We start from the raw sequence: 21,326 nt of genomic DNA on the forward strand, positions 1-21,326 counted from the left end.
TTGAAACGACATTCCGGTGTCTCAAGGCGAAAGGCGTAAAACTCAATCCCGAGAAGTGTGTCTTCGGAGTCCCCCGAGGCATGCTTCTGGGGTTCATCGTCTCCGAGAGGGGTATCGAGGCCAACCCGGAGAAAATCGCGGCCATCACCAACATGGGGCCCATCAAGGACTTGAAAGGAGTACAGAGGGCCATGGGATGCCTTGCGGCTCTGAGCCATTTCATCTCACGCCTCGTCGAAAGAGGCCTACCTCTGTACCGCCTCTTGAGGAAGACCGAGCGCTTTACTTGGACCCCCGAGGGCGAGAAAGCCCTCGGGAACCTAAAGGCGCTCCTCGCAAGCGCGCCCATCTTGGTGCCCCCGCTGCCGGAGAAGCCCTCTTGATCTACGTTGCCGCTACCACTCAGGTGGTCAGCGCCACGATTGTGGTCGAGAGACGAGAAGAGGGGCACTCATTGCCCGTCCAGAGGCCGGTCTACTTCATCAGTGAAGTACTGTCCGACACCAAAATCCGCTACCCGCAAATCCAGAAGCTACTGTACGTGGTAATTCTGACGCGGCGAAAGTTGCGAGACTACTTCGAGTCTCATCCGGTGACTGTGGTGTCATCCTTCCCCCTGGGAGAGATCATCCAGTGCCGAGAGGCCTCGGGTAGGATTGCAAAGTGGGCAGTGGAGATCATGGGCGAGACAATCTCGTTCGCCCCTCGGAAGGCCATCAAGTCCCAAGTCTTGGCGGACTTTGTGGCTGAATGGGTCGACACCTAGCTTCCAACAGCTCCAATCCAACCGAAACTCTGGACCATGTTTTTCGATGGGTCGTTGATGAAAACAGGAGCGGGCGCGGGCCTGCTCTTCATCTCACCCCTCGGGAAGCACCTCCGCTACGTGTTGCGCCTCCATTTCCCGGCGTCCAACAACGTGGCCGAGTACGAGGTTTTGGTTAACGGGTTGCGCATCGCCATCGAGCTAGGGGTCCGATGCCTCGACGCTCATGGCGACTCGCAACTTGTCATCGACCAAGTCATGAAGAACTCCCACTGCCGTGACCCGAAGATGGAAGCCTACTGCGATGAGGTTCGGCGCCTGGAGGACAAGTTCTTTGGGCTCGAGCTCAACCACATCACCCGACGATACAACGAGACTGCGAACGAGCTGGCTAAGATAGCCTCGGGGCGGACAACGGTTCCCCGGGACGTCTTCTCCCGAGACCTACATCAACCCTCAGTCAAGACCGACGACATGCCCGAGCCCGAGAAGGTCTCGGCCCTGCTCGAGGCGTCCTCGGCTCAGCCCGAGTCACCCTCGGCTCAGCCCAAGGCACCCTCGGCCCCCGAGGGTGAGACACTGCGTGTCGAGGAAGAGCGGAATGGGGTCCCGCCTAATCGAAACTGGCAGACCCCGCACCTGCAATATCTCCACCGAGGAGAGCTACCCCTCGACAGAGCCGAAGCTCGGCGACCGGCGCGGCGCGCCAAGTCGTTCGTCTTGCTGGGTGACGGGAAGGAGCTCTACCACCGCAGCCCCTCAGGCATCCTCCAGCGATGCATATCCATCGCCGAAGGTCAGGAGTTATTACAAGAAATACACTCGAGGGCTTGCGGTCACCACGCAGCACCTCGAGCCCTTGTTGGAAATGCCTTTCGACAGGGTTTCTACTGGCCAACCGCGGTGACCGACACCACTAGGATTGTACGCACCTGCCAAGGGTGTCAATTCTACGCAAAGCAGACCCACCTGCCCGCTCAGGCTCTGCAAACGATACCCATCACCTGGTCGTTTGCTGTGTGGGGTTTGGACCTCGTCGGTTACTTGCAGAAGGCACCCTGGGGCTACACGCACCTGCTGGTCGCCATCGACAAATTCTCCAAGTGGATCGAGGTCCGACCCCTAAACAGCATCAGGTCCGAATAGGCGGTGGCGTTCTTCACCAACATCATCCATCGCTTTGGGGTCCCGAACTCCATCATCACCGACAACGGCACCCAGTTCACCGGCAGAAAGTTCCTGGACTTCTGCGAGGATCACCACATCCGGGTGGACTGGGCCGCCGTAGCTCACCCCATGACGAATGGGCAAGTAGAGCGTGCCAACGACATGATTCTGCAAGGACTCAAGCCGCGGATCTACAACGACCTCAACAAGTTCGGCAGGCGATGGATGAAGGAACTCCCCTCGGTGGTCTGGGGTCTGAGGACAAAGCCGAGCCGAGCCACGGGCTTCACGCCGTTCTTTCTAGTCTATGGGGCCAAGGCTATCTTGCCCACGGACTTGGAATACAGATCCCCGAGGACGAGGGCGTACAACGACCGAAGCAACCAAACCAACCGAGAAGACTCACTGAACTAGCTGGAAGAGGCTCGGGACATGGCCTTACTACACTCGGCGCGGTATCAGCAGTCCCTGCGACGCTACCACGCCCGAGGGGTTCGGTCCTGAGACCTACAGGTGGGCGACTTGGTGCTTCGGCTACAACAAGACGCCCGAGGGCGTCACAAGCTCACGCCTCCCTGGGAAAGGCCATTCATCATCGCCAAGATTTTGAAGCCCGGAACATACAAGCTGGCCAACAGTCAAGGCGAGGTCTACAACAACGCTTGGAACATCTGACAGCTACGTCGCTTCTACCCTTAAGATGTTTTCAAGTCGTTCATACACCTCGTTTACATACGCCAACAAAGTCTAACTATCAAGAAAGGGTCAGCCTTGCCTCAGCAAAGCCCGACCCTCCCTTGGGGGCTAGAAGGGGCGAACCCCCTCTGCGTCAAAATTTTCCTCGGAAAAAGTCTTTCTGCCAGAACATCTTTCGTGCTTTTCGACTACTTCGAAAGTGGGATCCTGAAAACGATGGAGTACACGTAAGCAAGCAAGGCCGACCGAGCCGAGGGACTCCTACGCCTCCGGGATACGGATACCTCACTCATCACCTTCTGCGATAAGTAACTCACGCTCGGATAAGCGATTCCGCTGACCGAACAAGTCTTAATACTCGAAAACTTTTCTGCCGAAATGATTTTTCGTGCCTTCTCGACTATATCGATAACAGAATCCTACAGACGAGTAAGAGTACACGTAAGCGGCAAGGCCGACCGAGCCGAGGGACTCCTACGCCTCCGGGATACAGATACCTCACTCATCACCTTCCGTGAAAAGTAACTCTCGCTCGGACAAACAATTCTGTTACCGACAAATAAGTCCTGATACTCGAAACAAGGGGAAAAGAAACACAGCTTTACAACACGATGACGATATGTTTGGGCCTCGGTGGCCGCAAAAAACATACGCACACTACAGATAAACTGTTCCTGCAGGATCAGACATCAGTGGGGGAGCAGCAGCACCCTCGGCGTCGACTCCACCTTCGGCGGAATCCGACCCGGCCTCGGACGGCAACACGGTCGAAGGATCTCCACCTCGAAGGAACCTGTTGGCACCACGCCTGGGCCATCACCACTAGGGTCTCCTCCGAGAACCCGGCCCGAGCAGACGGCTCAACCGGCCGCTCTGTAGCCTCCGCCAGCTGTCCCCCGAGGATGTCAGCCCGGCTCATGGCCTCGGACACCCGACTCCGGCGCTGGTCCAGCCAGTGGACAGCCCGGCCAGGCTCCGGCCGACGAAGCTTCTTTTCGAGCCAACTCTGCCTCTGTCGGTGCTGGCACCGCTGCCTCCGGCTCATCACAGAGCGGCCGAGGATTCCTTTAACTAAGCAAGAGAAGCCTCGGGCGGCAAGGCCGACCGAGCCGAGGGACTCCTACGCCTCCGGGATACGGATACCTCACTCGTCACCTTCGCACGAGGCAACTCACACTTGGTTAAGCGGTTCAGTTAGCCGACAGACGAGTCCTAGTGCTCGAAATGAGGAAGAAACATGGCTTCATGCCAAAATACATAAATGTTCAGGCCTCGACAGCCACGATGAACAGACACCGGCACTCAAGGTGCCATTACAGACGGAACTCCGGTTCCACTCCCGCGGGTATGAACAACCTCCACATCGGAGAGCCTGCGAGACGACAAACTCCTGGTGATTCGCCAGCGACCTCTGCAGCAGCAGCGACGGTCCCAGGACGTTTAATGTCTGGTTCTCGTCCCTTGAGTGGGGACGCGAACGAGAGCCTTCCGGCGGCAGCGTCCACCTGTCCGCCAACACCGCACCAGCGAGCGCCGGCTGCCCCAAAGCGAGCCGGCAGGTCCTCACTCCCGTCCTCGCCATGAAAGCGAGGACAGAGGACGGAATGTTGCACCCTGGCTGGGCAGCAACAGTTCGCCTTCCCCGGCATGGCTGGAGGGTGCCTCCTCTGCAGAGCTGGAGGATGGTTTCCACCCCCAGAAGCTGGAAGAAGAGGTGGCCCACCGACCCGTGCGGGAGGTAGAGCTCCGGCTCGCCTCGCTCTCCGCCCCAGCAAGGATGATGAAGATCCTTGAAGCTGAGGGCAGGGCAGAGGCCGCAACCCGGCTTGCTTCTCCCCACCATCGAATTGGTGGTCACCGTCTTGGGTGACCACCGGCGAGGGGATGCAGCCGGGCTGCCTGATGAAAATTCTTGAAGCCGAGCGATGGCTGAAAGGTACCAACTTTGGCGAAGTTGCGTTCCTCCAACGACGACAAGACGAAAGCAATGCGAGCGCTCCCCATCCGAGGGCTCGGAAGGTGGAAGGGCGCGATGCATGAGGAGAGTGCGAAGACATGGTTGCCATCCAAGGGTGCCACCCTTTTTTTAAAGGCGACTCTCCCCACTTGTGTCCTCAGCCGTTGCGGACCGAGTCTTCGCTAACACGCTCCAAGGTCCTCCCCCTACGACACGGGGGCTGGGTCCCACGCGTCACGCAAGCTAGCCCAGGGCAGAAGAAGTCAAACCGTCGTGCGCGGTGCGCGTAACTGCCCAGCGGTTACAAGCGCTCCTCCACTTTCGCCTAGACCGGCGGGTGAAAGGACGGACCGCCATGCAGGCGGCATACAACCGTACCAAGGGGGCGCACCCTTTTGACTCCGACGCGTCCAGCATGGGGGCCCAGGCCCACACGACATGTAACCGGCGCGCCGGTTACTACGTGCGAGAAACTGCACCGCCACTTGCGCCAGTGCCGCGCCTTCTCGACTGTAGAACCGGTGCAGCGACTCGAGGCAACCCTACGCATGGCCCAACAGTGCCAACCGAGCACATCGGTCACGGGTCAGTCAGCCGCGGCAGAAGGCGCCACGGTCGATACAGCCAGAAATGGGCCGACAGTAATGGCGGCGGCAGGCGGGCGGAAGCAGCGGTCAAGTCATCTGCAGGCTCACGTCCCCTCCTGGGACAGCGAGAGAGCCCTCTCCCACGGAGTGAAGACGACGCGCCCGTGTCCCGTTCCTCGAACGGCTCGCGCACGCACAACGGCTACCCCGCGAACCACTCGTCCCGTCGCATTAACTCTGCGGCAGGACAGGCGGCACCTTTGGCAGGCGAAGCAGGCGACGCTTCACCTCCGCCATGATGACCGCGTCAAAAAGGTACGCCACATCGTTCAAATTCATATCCCTTTTTCTCTTCCCCTTTCTCTCTCTTGCTACAGGGACCGGAAAAGGGGATACTCCGAAAGGGATCCTTCTCCGCGAAGGAAGCGGGCCCCGAGCCCTCCTACTGATCAGAGGTTCGAAGGCTAGCCCCTCGGAAGGGTTCGACAGCCGCCTCAGAGCACTCGGGCTCCGCGCCCTCCTACTGATCAGAGGTTCGAAGGCTGGCCCCTCGGAAGGGTTCGACAGCCGCCTCAGAGCACTCGGGCTCCGCGCCCACCACTGGTCAGGGGTTCGAAGGCTGGCCCCTCGGATGGGTTCGACAGCCACCTCAAGCCACTCGGGCTCCGTGCCCACTACTGATCATGGGTTCAAAGGCTGGCCCCCGAAGGGTTCGACAGCCGCCTCAGAGCACGCAGAGCGAGGGATGACTTTGGGTACGTCCGATACATGGCCGAGGCTCGGGCTACGCTCCCGAGGTACCCTAGGACATTTTCGAGACCAGCAGGAGCGATTCTGTAACGGAATCCTATCAGAGGGAGGCATCGAGCCCTCGGACCCTACCAAACGGGACCGGGTCCGGCAAATCACCTGCAGGTACTTTTGGAGCGCGCCTCTGGGCCACTAGCCGACCCTTATCTAACGGGGCACAGGCGTCCACTCGGATCACCCGTTAGCAACTCACTGGAGACACCATGTTCGGCACCCTCCGAGGGCAACATGGCGCTTTCCCCCCTCCTCCTTGCGGAAAGGCGACGCAGGGGCGTATGAAAAAAGCCGAGTCTGTCCTTGACCGTCCTCTCGCCCTGTGCGGAGGCTCGGGGGCTGCTCTCGTGAACCCGGCTCCGGCCAAACCGTTGACAGCGTCAACATACCAGCCCGAGAACTTGGAACCTGACTATGCACCTGGGCTGCGTGAGAGCACCTAGAGGGGGGTGAATAGGTGATCCTGTAAAAACTTGAAACCCAATGCCACAAAACTTGATTAGGAGTTAGCACAATAAAGTCAAGTGGCTAAGGAGAGCTCTTGTGGAGCACAATAGACACAGTGACAACAAGCACAAGAGACACGAGGATTTATCCCGTGGTTCGGCCAAGTACAACACTTGCCTACTCCACGTTGTGGCGTCCCAAGGACGAGAGTTGCACTCAACTCCTCTCAAGTGATCCAATGATCAACTTGAATACCATGGTGTTCTTCTTTTCTTAACTCTTTCCTGTTTGCGAGGAATCTCCACAACTTGGAGTCTCTCGCCCTTACAATGAGAATCAAAGTGAAAGCACTAGAGTAAGGGAGGGAAGCAACACACACAAATCCACAGCAAATACGCACACACACGACCAAGACTCGAGCTCAAATGAATATCACAAAGTTCTCACTAGAACGGAGCTCGAATCACTAAGAATGTCAAACAAGTGCGCAAGAACGGAGTGTAAATGATCAATGATGCTCAAAGCGTGCTTAGTGTATTCCTCCATGCGCCTAGGGGTCCCTTTTATAGCCCCAAGGCAGCTAGGAGCCATTGAGAGCATTCCAGGAAGGCAATTCTTGCCTTCAGTCGACTGGCGCACCGGACAGTCCGGTGCACCACCGGACACTGTCCGGTGCAGATCTCTTTCCTGTTTTGGCATAGCCGACCGTTGGCAGCTTGGAGCCGTTGGCGCACCGGACACTGTCCGGTGCACACCGGACAGTCCGGTGCCCCCTTCTGACCGTTGGCTCGGCCACATGTCTTGCGTAGATTTTGCGGCCGACCGTTGGTGCGCCCGACTGTTTGCTCACCGGACAGTCCGGTGCACCACCGGACAGTCCGGTGATTTATAGCCGTACGCTGTTGATCGCTTCCCGAGAGCGACGACTTCGCCTGTGGATGGCTCACCGGACAGTCCGGTGCACCACCGGACAGTCCGGTGATTTATAGCCGTACACCGCTATCGAAGTTCCGAGAGCAGCCATTTGACAGACGCCAGCCTGGCGCACCGGACACTGTCCGGTGCACCACCGGACAGTCCGGTGCTCCCAGACTGCGCAGAGTCTTGGCTGCCCAGCCAAGTCTTTTCCAAATTGGTCTTTTCCTGTTTCTAGCACTTAGACACAATACATTAGTCTCCAAAACAATGTACTAAGTCTTAGAAACATACCTTTACTCTTGATTTGCGCTTCTTAAGTCTTTGGCACAAATATTACTCAAAGCATTTGTGTGGAGCACTTAATCACCAAAATCTTATAGAAACGTCCCAAGGGTACATTTCCCTTTCACTACGGCCAGTTCGCATGAGGGAACAACCAGACCGGCCGAAGCATCACGAAACGCGCTAAGACCTCGAAGGAGTCAAACCACTCCTCCGAGGCCTCGGGGGCTACACCCGGCGGGTGCGCTCGCGCGCACCCACCGGAACGAAATGCAACCGAGAAAGGCCGGCCCCCTTGCAAAAAAGTGCAACAAAAGCCTCCAAGCGAGTATCAACACTCCCTTCGAGGCTCGGGGGCTACTGTCGGGGACCATAATTAGGGGTACCCCCAAGACTCCTAATCTCAGCTGGTAACCCCCATCAGCACAAAGCTGCAAAGGCCTGATGGGCATAGGGGTGGTAATGGATCACGATCCAAATGCCTTTTCACAATTTGTTAGGGCCCTAAATTATTTCTAGTTAAAAAATGAATAGAAATAAAGCCCGATCCTAATCCGATTTGATCCTTAAGTTTTATAGTGTAAAACTTGAGGCCCATTGTCAGCCCTAGATGGGCGCGATTCAGGTCAAGGCTCCGTCCACTCAAGGGACACGAGCCCGCCTCTCCCGAGCCCAGCCTCGGGCAAGGGCAGCTGACCCAGGAGGATTCACGTCTCGCCCGAGGGTCCCCTCAAGCAACGGACGCACCTTCGGCTCGCCCGAGGCCCAGGCTTCGCGGAGAAGCAACCTTGGCCAGATCGCCACGCCAACCGACTGTATCGCAGGAGCATTTAATGCAAGGATCGACCGACACCTTATCCTGACGCGCGCTCCTCAGTCGACATGGCCTAAGTGACCGCAATCACTTCGCCGCTCCACTGACCGACCTGACAGGAAACAACGTCGCCTGCCCTGCTCCGAATGCTGTGCCACTCGACAGAGTGAGGCTAACAACAGCTAAGTCCAGCCTCGGGCGCCATAGGAAGCTCCGCCTCGCCCGACCCCAGAGCTCGGGCTCAACCTCGACGCCGGACGACAGACTCCGCCTCGCCCGACCCCAGGGGCTCGGACTCAGCCTCGACCTCAGAAGACGGTCTCCGCCTCGCCCGACCCCAGGGCTCGGACTCAGCCTCGATCTCGGGAGACGGTCTCCGCCTCGCCCGACCCCAGGGCTCGGACTCAGCCTCGACCTCGGTAGACGGTCTCCGCCTCGTCCGACCCCAGGGCTCGGACCGACCACGACACCGGGGGGGCCATCATTACCCTACCCCTAGCTAGCTCAGGCTACGGGGAACAAGACCAACGCCCCATCTGGCTCGCCCCGGTAAACAAGTAATGATGGCACCCCGCGTGCACCATGACGACGGTGGCTCTCAGCCCCTTACGGAAGCAAGGAGACGTCAGCAAGGATCCGACAGCCCCGACAACTGTACTTCCCCAGGGCTCAAGCACTCCTCCGACGGCCACGACATCACATGAACAGGGCGCCAAAACCTCTCCGACAGCCACGACGGCATGTACTTAGGGCTCTGGCTCCTCTCTGCTAGACACGTTAGCACACTACTACACTCCCATTGTACACCTGGGCCTTCTCCTTATGTCTATAAAAGGAAGGTCCAGGGCTCTCGTACGAAGAGGTTGGCCGCGCGGGAGAACGGGCTGGCGGACAGTCCCTCTCTCCCTCTCTCTCTCTCACTCTCCCTCGCGGACGCTTGTAACCCCCTACTGCAAGCGCACCCGACCTGGGCGCAGGACAACACGAAGGCCGTGGGTTTCCCCTTTGCTGTTTTCTCCCCCCTTTGTGTTCCGTCTCGCGCCGACCCATCTGGGCTAGGACACGCGGCGATATTTTACTCGTCGGTCCAGGGACCCCCCGGGGTCGAAACGCCGACAAGTTGTTATGGGTACTGCAGAAATTTTGGGCACTTTCTATTGTAATGCCCTGTCTTCTTGCAGTAGGTGCATGTGTCAAGGGGAATTGAAAAATTGTTTGACTGCTTCAGTTGACTGTTGCTTGTAGAAGCTTAGTGATCATGTTTCATCTGTTTCTCGAACTTTTCTTAGAGTTCTTGTTCTATTTGGGGATATTTAGTTTGGGAAGATTGATAGTCACTTGTTTGACTCTTCAACCTTTTCCTCCTTCTGGAGACTATGCCATGAGTTGATCTATATTGCACTTGTCCTTTACACTGGTGTTACACTGAACATGAAATGTCATACTCTGGGATAGCACCCATCAAAGGGTCCTTGATGAGACTCTTATTGTGATCAAGTACTTTATATTTGGATCTTTTCCACTCGGCTTTATTGATGCTATATTGCAACATCTTATGGTCATACAGAGGTGAGCCCACTGTAGGCTCAACATGTTTCTCAAAACGTAGTGAGAAATCTAGCTCACCCACTGTAGTCATCATCTTAATATTTTCCCGCCATAAGTGGTAATTAATACCATCTAACAGTTTAATCTGCCTTATCTGACCAACTGGTAGGCCGATATGTGCACTTTTGCAAAGTAAAACCGAAAATATTTAGGACATCTAAGTAAATATTGAAACATAGAACCTGAATGAATTAAATATTCGACGTTGGTCAAATAATAATCATGTCTGATTATAAAATTTCTGGTTCTAATATTCTAAACCATCGTTGGAGATCTAGAAAACTTAAATCTTGTACAAAATGTGGCAACAATATTCAACGTTGGTTAAAATATTCAATCACCGCAAATTTTTTTTTGAATTTATATGCACTTAATGAGAATTAATTCACCTTGTCTTCATAATAAACAGTAATACACAGAGAAATAAGAATAATCTGGTTCTAAAATTCTAAACTGTCGTTGGATGATCTAGAAAATATATACTTATGTAAAAAGTGGTAACAATATCTAACGTTGGTTAAATATTCAATTACCACAAATTTTCTGAATTCTATGCAACTTAAACGACAATTAATCCACGTTGGTTTCATAATTAACTGAAAATTGCATAAAAATATAAATAAAATATCAAAGTACGCAGCGAAATAAAATAGTCCATAAATATCTCTATAATTTTCTACAGCTAATAAAATATTTCTTCAATTTTCTGATTTTTATATACTTTTTACTAATTTATTTACTGTTTATTTCTCCCAGGAAAATGAATAAATAAAACATAATTCACTGGAAATGGAAAGGAGGCCTTACGGCCCTGGGTCGCCCTGTGTGGCGTGAGTTTTTTTTGGAACCGTGGTGTCCCCATCTCTGGGCTTCTTAAAAATAGTATTCCCAAGCTTGTAATTAGAATGGTAGTATTATAACAGCTGGCTCTTTGTTCTTTTGCTATCCTCACAAATTTTAACAGCTCTAAACAGGCATCAACCGTAACCATGGAGGAAAATGTTAGCAGCAACCAGAGGAGGCATGCTGTGGACGCCAAAAAGTGAAGTGCTGAGGAGAAAAAGCATGGCGGGAGACCGGAAATGCTGAAGCGCCAAAGGAAGCCAAACTCCAGAGTAATTGGGCCACAGTGGGTCAAGTGATCCGGCCTTGTAATCGAATGGTAGCCCAAGTAAGAACGAGAGGAAGCAGTCGACGTATATAAACACCTGGATACGGTGCCTGGAAAACCTAAGAAGAAATTAAACAAACACCTTACCTGTCGTATCTCTGTTCTTCCTCTTCCATTCGCCACTCTCTGCTTCTTCCCCATGCCAGCTGCTAACAACTTGGTATCAGACAGATCGACATCTTGGACGGTCTACCGCCTATTCCGGGTCGCAGGCCACGTTCGACAACCACATCGACCATGGACGCGGCCATGCAGCGCGTCCTCGATGAGATGGCGAACATGGAGGCGCGCCTCACCAGCACGTTGTCGCGGCGTTGTGAGGCGATCGAACAGCGCATCGACGCCTCGGATCAGCGTTTCCAAGCATCCGAGCAAAAGGCCGAAGCGCGATTCATCTCGCCCGAGATGGATCACGCAGAGATCGACAATTGGAAACCGGCGATCGAGAAGCGTCTCGGCAATCTGTCCCTGGAGATGTCGCGCGCGAACAAGTTCATGGAACACGAATCCATGGCGCAGGACTGCTTCAAGCCGGGCCTCCTTCCTACGGACATGTCGTCGTTCGGACGCGCAACTGCTCCACATCATTCCGCCGACGAGCCTAATGGCAACCACATGGAATTCCATCACCGGGAGCGTGAGTTCGATCGGATTCCGATCCCAACTCACGGCCCGGTCAAGGGCATGTACTACGACACCTCTCAACGGATCGATCCTGATTCTTATCCATTGTCGTATGCTGCTATGGAGGGTGGTCGTTCGGGTCATGGCAAATTGCCCCACATTAACTTTCCTCAATTCGATGGCGACAACCCCCAGTTGTGGAAGTCACACTGTGAAAAATATTTTGATATGTATGATGTCGATCCAGCCATGTGGATCAAAGTAGCCACTATGCACTTCACGGGTCGTGCTGCGTGTTGGTTGCAATCAGCTGAACGACGCGTACGCCAGTTACCTTGGCTAGTGTTTTGCGCTGAAGTCCTCGCTAGATTTGGCCGCGACCAGCATGAATCTTTGATTTGCAAGTTATTTCATATTAGACAGTCAGGATCGGTGGTCGAGTACGTAGAGCAGTTTTCCACACTAGTAGATCAATTGTCGGCGTATGAAGCTAATGCTGATCATTTGTATTATACTATGAAATTTGTCGATGGTTTACGGGATGACATTAAATCTGTTATTATGGTTCAGCGACCACGAAACTTGGATACTGCTTGTTCCCTTGCCTTGGTGCAGGAAGAGGTGGCATTGTCCCGACGTGGCAATCGCCAGGATGCTGCTGTATACAAGGGATTTTTGAAGACACCTTCATCCTCACACAAAGACGCTGAGCCTGCCAAGACTAATATACCTGATGACCGTGTGACTGCTTTGAGGCGTTTTCGGCGCGCTAAGGGTCTTTGTGAGAAGTGTGCAGAAAAGTGGAGTTATGGACACAAATGTGGAGCGGCAGCTTAGTTGAATGCAATGGAGGAAGTGTGGAAATTATGTGTTGATGAGGAGTGCCCATCACCTGTGGAGGAGCCTATTGAAGTTCAATCTGAACAACTCTTCATGTCTATTTCTCAATCAGCTTGGTCAGGTTCCACGCATCATCAGACACTGAAATTTCAAGGATGTATTCAGCAACAGTCGTTACTCATCCTTCTGGACAGTGGCAGTTCACATACATTTCTCAGTGATAAATTGCTACCTGTTCTGCAAGGAGTCCAACCTGTGTCTCGTGCTTTCCAAGTGCAAGTGGCTAATGGTTCTGTTGTGTCTTGTCAGCATCAACTATTAAGAGCATCCTGGACAATACAAGGCTGTGAATTCGTGTCTGATATGATATTTCTGCCCCTACCGTGTTATGACATGGTACTAGGCATGGATTGGTTGGCATCTTTTAGTCCTATGCGAGTGGATTGGGAACAGAAATGGTTGGCTATTCCCTTCCAAGGATCTACTATGGTGCTACATGGTCAGTCATCCGGAATTCCTAGCTGCACTGTGGTGGAACTCTGTGTGTTGAATACTGCTACGGCACCAATGACTCAGTCAGTTTTGCATCCCCAAATTCACGACATTCTCATTCAGTTCGCTACAGTTTTTGAAGATCCAACAGAGCTGCCTCCTAGTAGGGAATGTGATCACACAATTCCCCTCATACCGGGTGCACAACCAATTTCAGTCAAACCATATCGGTATCCCCCCAAACTCAAAGACGAAATTGAGAAGCAAGTCGAGGAGATGCTGCATCAAGGGGTGATTCAAAAGAGTACTAGTGCTTTTGCCTCGCCAGTATTATTGGTCAAGAAAAAAGACAACACTTGGAGATTCTGTGTGGATTACCGCTATTTGAATGCCTTGACAGTTAAGAGCAAGTATCCAGTTCCGGTTTTTGATCAGTTCATGGATGAATTAACTCATGCTAAATGGTTTAGCAAGTTGGATCTCAAAGCGGGATACCACCAAATCCGGTTGCAAGTTGGCGAGGAACATAAAACAGCTTTTCAAACTCATATGGGACATTTTGAATTTCGTGTCATGGCTTTCGGTTTTTGCAGTGGGTGAGTGGGTGTATCTCAAGCTTCAACCCTATATCCAGTCATCAGTCGCCACTCGATCTAACAACAAACTGTGTTTCAAGTTTTTCGGCCCATTTCAGATTCTGGAACGCGTGGACAGTGTGGCATATCGCCTTCAGTTGCCAGTGGGCAGTTCAATTCATCCTGTTTTCCATGTTTCCCAGCTGAAACGTGCTGTTGGTCGGGATGCTACGCTCATTCCTCAGTTACCGCAGGATGTTGCTCCTGTGCAGGTTCCTATGAAGTTGCTGCAACGTCGTATGGTGGAGCGTGGCGGTACACTGATCGCTCAAGTAAAAGTGGCTTGGTCCGGCATGGCGGACGAACTGGCGACATGGGAGGATGCCGACGCATTGAAAGCTCAGTTCCCGGATGCTCCAGCTTGGGGACAAGTTGTGTCTGAAGGTGGGGGGAATGTTAGCAGCAACCAGAGGAGGCACGCTGTGGACGCCAAAAAGAGAAGTGTTGAGGAGAAGAAGCATGGCGGGAGGCCGGAAATGCTGAAGCGCCAAAGGAAGCCAAACTCCAGAGTAATTGGGCCACAGTGGGTCAAGTGATCCGGCCTTGTAATCGAATGGTAGCCCAAGTAAGAACGAGAGGAAGCAGTCGACGTATATAAACACCTGGATACGGTGCCTGGAAAACCTAAGAAGAAATTAAACAAACACCTTACCTGCCGTATCTCTCTGTTCTTCCTCTTCCGTTTGCCCCTCTCTGCTTCTTCCCCACGCCAGCTGCTAACACAAAACGGCTCTTCCATTCCTCTGTGTTTCACTCCCAGTTGCCAGCTCCCGGCTCTACCTCGTCGGTAATGGATCCTCCACCGTCGGACCCGACGTTGTTTGTCCAACCCCACGAGTTCGTCGCCAACCTCCATGGTGAACTCCACAGAGCAGGCAGTGGGCGGCTGGCCGCAGTAGCACGCGTCGCGGCTTGCTATTCGCGCATCTTGTTGCTCTCGTATGTCGAGCGTCATCAGCCAACCTGGTGTGCGCCGTCCATCTTGTTCCTACTTCCTCCAAAGAAAGAAACCGAAGAAGGATGCGAGTAGCACAAATGCGATTGGGATGGTGGCGGTGTAGATGGCCGCGGCCCGCGGGGCTGGACTTGGACGGCGTGGGGAAGGGGACAAGAGGCCAAGTCCAAGAGCGCAGGTGGCGGTGGTTTGGTAGGTGGGGCCGGCCGACGGAGTTGGAGATGTCAGCGGCGTAGAGGACAGAGGTAGAAGGAGGAGCCCGACTTGTTATCGTTGGCCACAGTGCTGGTGAGGTGCACGATGGTGGCGATGTCGGCGCTGTAACAGAGCGCGCAGGTCGCCTGTGAGGCGAGGTCGGGGCCGCAGGCCTGCAGGAAGAGTTGAGGGACTGGGCGGACCAACGGAGTCGTTCCCGACGGCGGCCACGAACTCCGTAGCGGTGGAGACGCCTGCGCAGTAGGACGAGGTGATGACAAACTGGCTGAGGTCCGGCCGTCCGGGCGGGAAGGATTCCGCCATCAAGGAGGAACCTAAGAGGCTCGCTGGCGCTGTGGAGATGAGGTTCGTGAAGCTCTCAATGCAGGCCGTAGAGAGGCCGCCACGGACAAGAGGCGAAAGTCTGCTGCAGGCCTTGAGGCCTTCGCGGAGCCAGAGCCGCCGACGTCCTCCTCCTTGTCATCGGAGGACACCGGCCTCCCAGAGTCCCAGTAGCCCCGGCCTGCTGCCATGCCTGCCCAGTGCAGCAGCAAACCGTCGAGCACCTTGCGCGGCAAGTCCGGCGTGGAGTAACGGGGTGTTCTTCAACGGTATCTTAGGGGCACCTTCGTCCTCTCTGGCAATGTCAACGAGCAGATACGGTTGATGGCTGTTTAGAGCAGTTAAAAATTACGAGGATAGCAAAAGAACAAAGAGACGACTCCGCTCTCTTTCGGCCGGTGGTCGACGACGCTTGGACCGGCTTGCCTTTTCACCTTTCTCTGTTCCATCTTCCTCTCTGTGTCCGGCGACTGGTGCACGACCGGCTTCGGCCACTGTCTCTGTCTGCACCATGACCGGTTCCTGACATTTGTGTGAACGAAACTGACCACTCATGCTATAATATTTCAACAAAAAAATGTGATTAAAATTAACATAAAATTAGTGTCTATTAACATGCAATTAGTATCTGTTAAATAATTTTACCACAGAATTAGTATTTGTTAATAGATTTTTCATTTATTTGACATTTTTTTAACTCAGGCAACAAATATTCGTGTAAGAAAGCAAACAACATCTCACTTGAGAACCAGGTTGGACACGTAGTGACAACCAAACACCATATGTTACATGCAACAAGTTGAACCCAAGCTCACAGATACAAGCCTGACTCAGTCATACAAGCAACCAAACGCCCCTTATTGGGTGAACTGTACTACATCTTTAAGCAACTCAATTCCTACGGTCAAACTCAAACATTTGAGGTTGAACTTCACTTCATCTTTAAAGAAATACCAAACAACGATACAGATATTGTAACAATTTGGCATATAGTTTGAAAACTTAAATTTCCTCCGCGATGTCCTGAGATTGAGGGAAAAAATAGCTTAATTTTTTTCCTTAATCATCAGGAATCCAGATAGGATTTAAGTTTTCAAACTACCCCTAAAGACTCAGTCCGCAAATGGATAAATATTCACCAAATGTTTGCATTAGTAGTACCCCCATCCCCAGGTTTCCTTGTTTTTATCTACGTCGGGCTGTTACAGGAACAAACTATTCAAGAGGGAAAAATTGTACAAGTAAAAAAAAAACTACTCTGTATGACGAATCTTTCTACCATGCTGTACATGATACCTATGCTCAACACAATATACAGTGGCATGCTCGGAACGGGTGCATCGCTCAACTCATCCATAATTCCATATGCTTCAAATCGTCTCTACCAGAGCAACATCACAACCAGGCAATTTAATATCCGGGATGTTAAGGTTGATACTTCTCGTGCTGCGCGATGACACATTTGTTATCTTGAAGTGTATTATGTCCAGGGGTCAAGTTGTCGATCCGAAATGAGTTTGTCACTACGAACTGTAAGCATACTGTGTACATACACCCTTCAATCAAGAATCTTCTCGCCAGTTGAGAATACATTCCATACCAAAGTCCCTACCAGATAAAGCACTACTGATAACTCGAATACGTTGTCCCAAGAACCTGCATTTTTTAGGTGGAGTTCATCAAGCGAGTTGGGTTTTAAAAATTGGTTGCTAGTGTGCAAGGTACGAGAGTGATATTAGGACATACCATGCTGCAAGATGTATCCTGTTGCTGCTGTGCCAAATACACCCGCTAAGACCCCAGCCGTGTTGGAAAGACCAAGCAGTACACCCTGAAACGACAGGAGACCGACGGTTAGTACCTCATGGATTCAGTTACATCTAGGGTAAAGTCCATTTTTCAACCTTCAACTATCAGGGTAGTCAGGAGTAAATTGATATCCTTGGTACAATTTTAGATATTCATTGTCAGGAGTAAAAAAAGATTTTACACAGGATAAATATAAATGCATTTTCAAACAAAAAAATAATAAGTGTTTTTTTTCCACATGTGACACAATTCTATTAAAGTGACATCCAGTTTTCAACTCCAACTATCATGGAAGTTCATATTTTTCAACCTTCATGTCTGAAACTAGCTGACGTGTCAAGTGGGATGAAAAGCAGGGTGGAATTGAAATCGGATTGTGTTCTGCCTGGTTTCAAGAGTTGGGAGTATCCAGTGTCTAGTTTTGTAGTTTAGTGTTTGAAATCAGACTACCGTCGTATTTGAAGGTTGAAATTGGACTTTACCCATATGTTTAAGGTTCCAGAATTTTGCACACAAGAATAATGAGGTTATAAGTTTTGCATGACATAAGACGTTCTATAGAACATGGAGGAAGAGATTACTGCATATCGAGGGCCTATATCTTGATGGTTTGAGTATAGACCAGACTGCGAAAATGCATCAGTTCCCTGCCATTGGAAAAACATAATGCAATCAACATGTTCTGTTCAGAACACAATGGTAAATCTTAAAGAAAGGTTGTTATATGAAACTGTGTTGTTCTCTCGCCCTAAAGAAAATGCCAAGATGAATAATTACCTGGCTACAAGCCATGCACAACACCGCCATGGCAGGCGAATTAACATGGCTTAGTTGAGTAAGAAAAAATGCTGGCCCCAAGAATCCGATTGATTGCATGATCTGTCAAACATGAAAATACATATGACATAGTGGAAAGAGAAATCTATGCGTGAGAAAATGAAATTTCATCAGGCCACTGGATGAAATTTCATCACTCAGAATGCATAGTGACTACTCACTTTATTCATCATACAGTTTCAGTTTGATGGTTCCATGTGGAGTGTAAATTCAGGATTTTTCTAAAATCTGGTGCCTAATTTTATGAAGTTGGCGACAAGGGAACACTTTACCTTACGAACAGTTGTCACAGATACTCCTCTGCTGACAAGTGTGTCTGCAATCCAACCACCAACATTTGCAGAAACCGCCATGGTGAACCAGGGAAGAACACAGATAAGGCCAGATTCCATGAGGTTGAATTTCAGAACCTATTTTCAAAGCAACTTTTTAATGCACGAATGGTAAAAGTTCATGATATCCAGGTTGAAAGTTTGATGTTTAGTGTTACCTGATTGTAGTATGTGGGCATCCATGTGAGCAAAATGAAAGTTCCCCAGTTATGGCAGAAATGAGAAACTATAAGTGCCCAAACAGGTGGTTTTGATAGTATTAATCTCCATGGAATTGTTTTAACAGGTTCGCCTGCTGTGCTCTGACTAGCAATAAGCTTCTTTTCTGCAGCGCTGATTCCAGGATCTTCAAGTGGGGAACTATATGCCTTGAAAAGAAAAGTGCAATAAAATTCAAAGATAATACAATGAGACCAGGGGACAATATTTGCACCACTGGAATAATTTCGTGTATATAAAGCAACACCTGAAGATAAGCATACCTTGGTTGCCCATGTCGTGAACCAAACAAGCCCTAGGGATCCAAATGAAAAGAAGACTGATGGCCAACCGAACTTATGTATCAGCAAGGGGGAAAATGCAAGTCCTGTAACTGACCCAAGGTACATTCCACTGTACACAAGAGACAATGATCTGCTCCTCTCTGATACAGGAACCCATTTCGAAAGAATATTGTTCATTGCAGGCATTGCAACCCCCTGAGGCAAGAGTGTATATGTTTTATCAGAAAGGTGTATCGATGATATCAATAAAAAAACATGCAGGTTTAAGCAACTCAAAGAAGTTCGCCAATTGTCATAGCTGGGTAAGGGTAGGATGACTTCTCAACGGTGAGAGAACAGGACTATTGGAGTGCATAGCTCCTTGTGAATCTATATTTTCAAAGATCTACAACTACTAATTTAAACACAACAATCATTCTAAGGAAGCAAAAGGTAATTCCTTCAGGCAAAAGGAAGAAGCCTAGGGGAAATCACTCTACATTGAATCTACCAGCATTCATACCATCAACAAGTTTATAAACTTGGATGATAGAGGAGTTGGCAAGTAACCGTAAATCAGTAAGAATCAATGCTTACCTCACCAATTCCCATGAAAGCCCGCACAACAAGAAGAAATGGCAAGCCAAGATGTGCTGCAACAGGAGTAAGAGCTGTAGCTATGGACCACCAAACCACACCAAAACCAAGGACAGTCTTTCCTCCAACAGTATCTGCCCATATCCCTCCAGCTATCTGCGATGAAAACGGGGATAGAATCATACAATAACATTTGTGTTTCTATTCCTAATGCAGAGTTCTCGCGCGAAGCAAGAATTTATGTTACCAACCTGAGTTAGGAGGTAGCCCCAGAAGAAAGATGACTGGATGAGACCAACAGTCTGTGGGTTCCAACCAAACTCTGCGGACATAGGCAGAATAGCAATGCTCATATTTACCTGCAAATGATGGTAATATAAATGCCTCACAAACAAAGTGACACTACAGTTCATGCACTCCTTGGAAACAACTGCTACATGTTTTCCAGTTGGTGTTACCGTGTTAGTGATAACAGGTACATATGACTAGAAGTATTGTATATATGGCAGCAGGGGCTGGAATGGGTTGGGGACTTGTAGTCTTGTAGATGCCACGAAAGATGAACAAGACAACGAGTTGTGCACACTAGTTACAATGGGTGGTTGATTCACCAAGGCACTTGGTTATCTGAAGAGTAGAATCACCTCTCAGCAAGGACACCATCCAAGTCTCCAAGAGAGAAAATCTGCAGGGCTAATGGGACATTGAACACCCCATCTCACTCAAGGCAAGCACTCAGAACAGTCAAATTCAAGTTAGTGCCAGATTCTAGAGCATGGATCCTACTGGCTTGATCGGTTGTGGCCCTGTGGGCACTGGGCACTACCATGCAAGCGTGGGGTCGTACGTAGCACACAAGCAGTGACACGTACGCGGTCCATGTTGCAGAGTAGAAATGCGGAGAAGCAGAGGAAGACGATGGCCCAACGCTTGGGGAACTGTCCCTGCTCCTCCTCCTCACTGTCTCCCTCCGCCGCCGCAGGCGCCTCGGAGAGCAGAAGCCTCCTGACCGACGCCAGCAGCGCCCCGGTGTCTCCACCGCTCCCAGCCGCTTGAGGATCGTCGCCATCGCGGCCGCGGCGCCTTCGCGGAGCTGTCTCCGGCTCCACGTCCGTCCCCCGGAACCCCCGTGTCCTGGTCCTGTCGCCGGCCCGGACCCGCGGCGTCCGCGGCGAGCCGCCGGTCCTGCGCAGGTGGAACGGCGGCGCGGGGCAGGAGAGCGGAAGCAGGTGGAGGAGCATGGCTGCAGAAGGAGGGGGGAGAGAGGGGTTCTGGCGTACGTGTGCGGGCAGTGAGCAAGCGGCGCACGCGAAGCTCCCGCGGCTGCCGGTGGTGGCTGAGATTTTTTTCCCCTCCTCTCTCGAGCTGTAGGCTGTAGCGGTGCCGTGGTGGTGTCGATAAGCCGAGTTCGCGCCGCGCGGAAGTGCGGGAGTGGTGCGGTGCGGCCGTGCGGGCTGCGACTGCGATTCTTCGGAGCGGGGCCGGGGGTGTGGCCGCCCCGGGGCCGGGGATACGAATGGCTATCGCACGCCGGGCACGGCTCGGGAATCGGGGTGCCGCCTCGTTATATCTGCCTACCTGGCGGCTGACGCGTGCGTTGGCGCCCGCCCCGGCTCCGACATGGCGACATCAGATGCAAAGCCAATAATAAGCCATCGAGTCGCACAGCCCGGCAACGGCCCACTGGTTTACACGCAAGCAGGCCCTATTGCCCTGATGCGATGTTTCCTCCCACAAAAATTGTTGATTATAGATTCTGTGTTTCCATGTGCGTAATATGTACTAGTGGGCCGGTAGCTTACACGTATCTATAACGCCAACCAAAGGAAAAGTCTCTCCAATCCAATAGGAGAGCTGATCGACTCAATTCCTATGCTAAAGCAACATTTGTAACGAGAAATTATAATAACAGTAAGAGGACCGTGCATTGTTTCTATATCATACGGATAGATTTTGTTTTAATAGAATC

The 21,326-nt window shown here is 51.7% G+C and overlaps 1 protein-coding gene across 2 annotated transcripts; it reads right to left on the minus strand.

The window, feature by feature from the left end:
- Positions 1–16,422: 16,422 nt before the first annotated feature.
- LOC100281620 (sialin) lies at positions 16,423–20,874 on the minus strand. Of its 2 annotated transcripts, NM_001370725.1 has the most exons (10): positions 20,230–20,706; positions 19,609–19,716; positions 19,358–19,513; positions 18,761–18,976; positions 18,437–18,646; positions 18,219–18,356; positions 17,887–17,988; positions 17,691–17,756; positions 17,047–17,131; positions 16,433–16,956 (listed from the first exon to the last, which is right to left on the minus strand). In NM_001370725.1, exons 1-10 carry the CDS (start codon positions 20,596–20,598, stop codon positions 16,859–16,861), a joined length of 1,548 nt encoding a protein of 515 aa, NP_001357654.1. In that variant the 5' UTR covers positions 20,599–20,706; the 3' UTR covers positions 16,433–16,858. The 2 variants fall into 2 exon arrangements, with proteins under 2 accessions (XP_020397699.1, NP_001357654.1); XM_020542110.3 differs by lacking the exon at positions 17,691–17,756 and having other exon boundaries at positions 16,423–16,956; positions 20,230–20,874.
- Between the last annotated feature and the right edge of the window lie 452 nt (positions 20,875–21,326).

Source organism: Zea mays, chromosome 8 (genome assembly GCF_902167145.1).
Source record: "Zea mays cultivar B73 chromosome 8, Zm-B73-REFERENCE-NAM-5.0, whole genome shotgun sequence".
NCBI lineage: Eukaryota > Viridiplantae > Streptophyta > Magnoliopsida > Poales > Poaceae > Zea > Zea mays.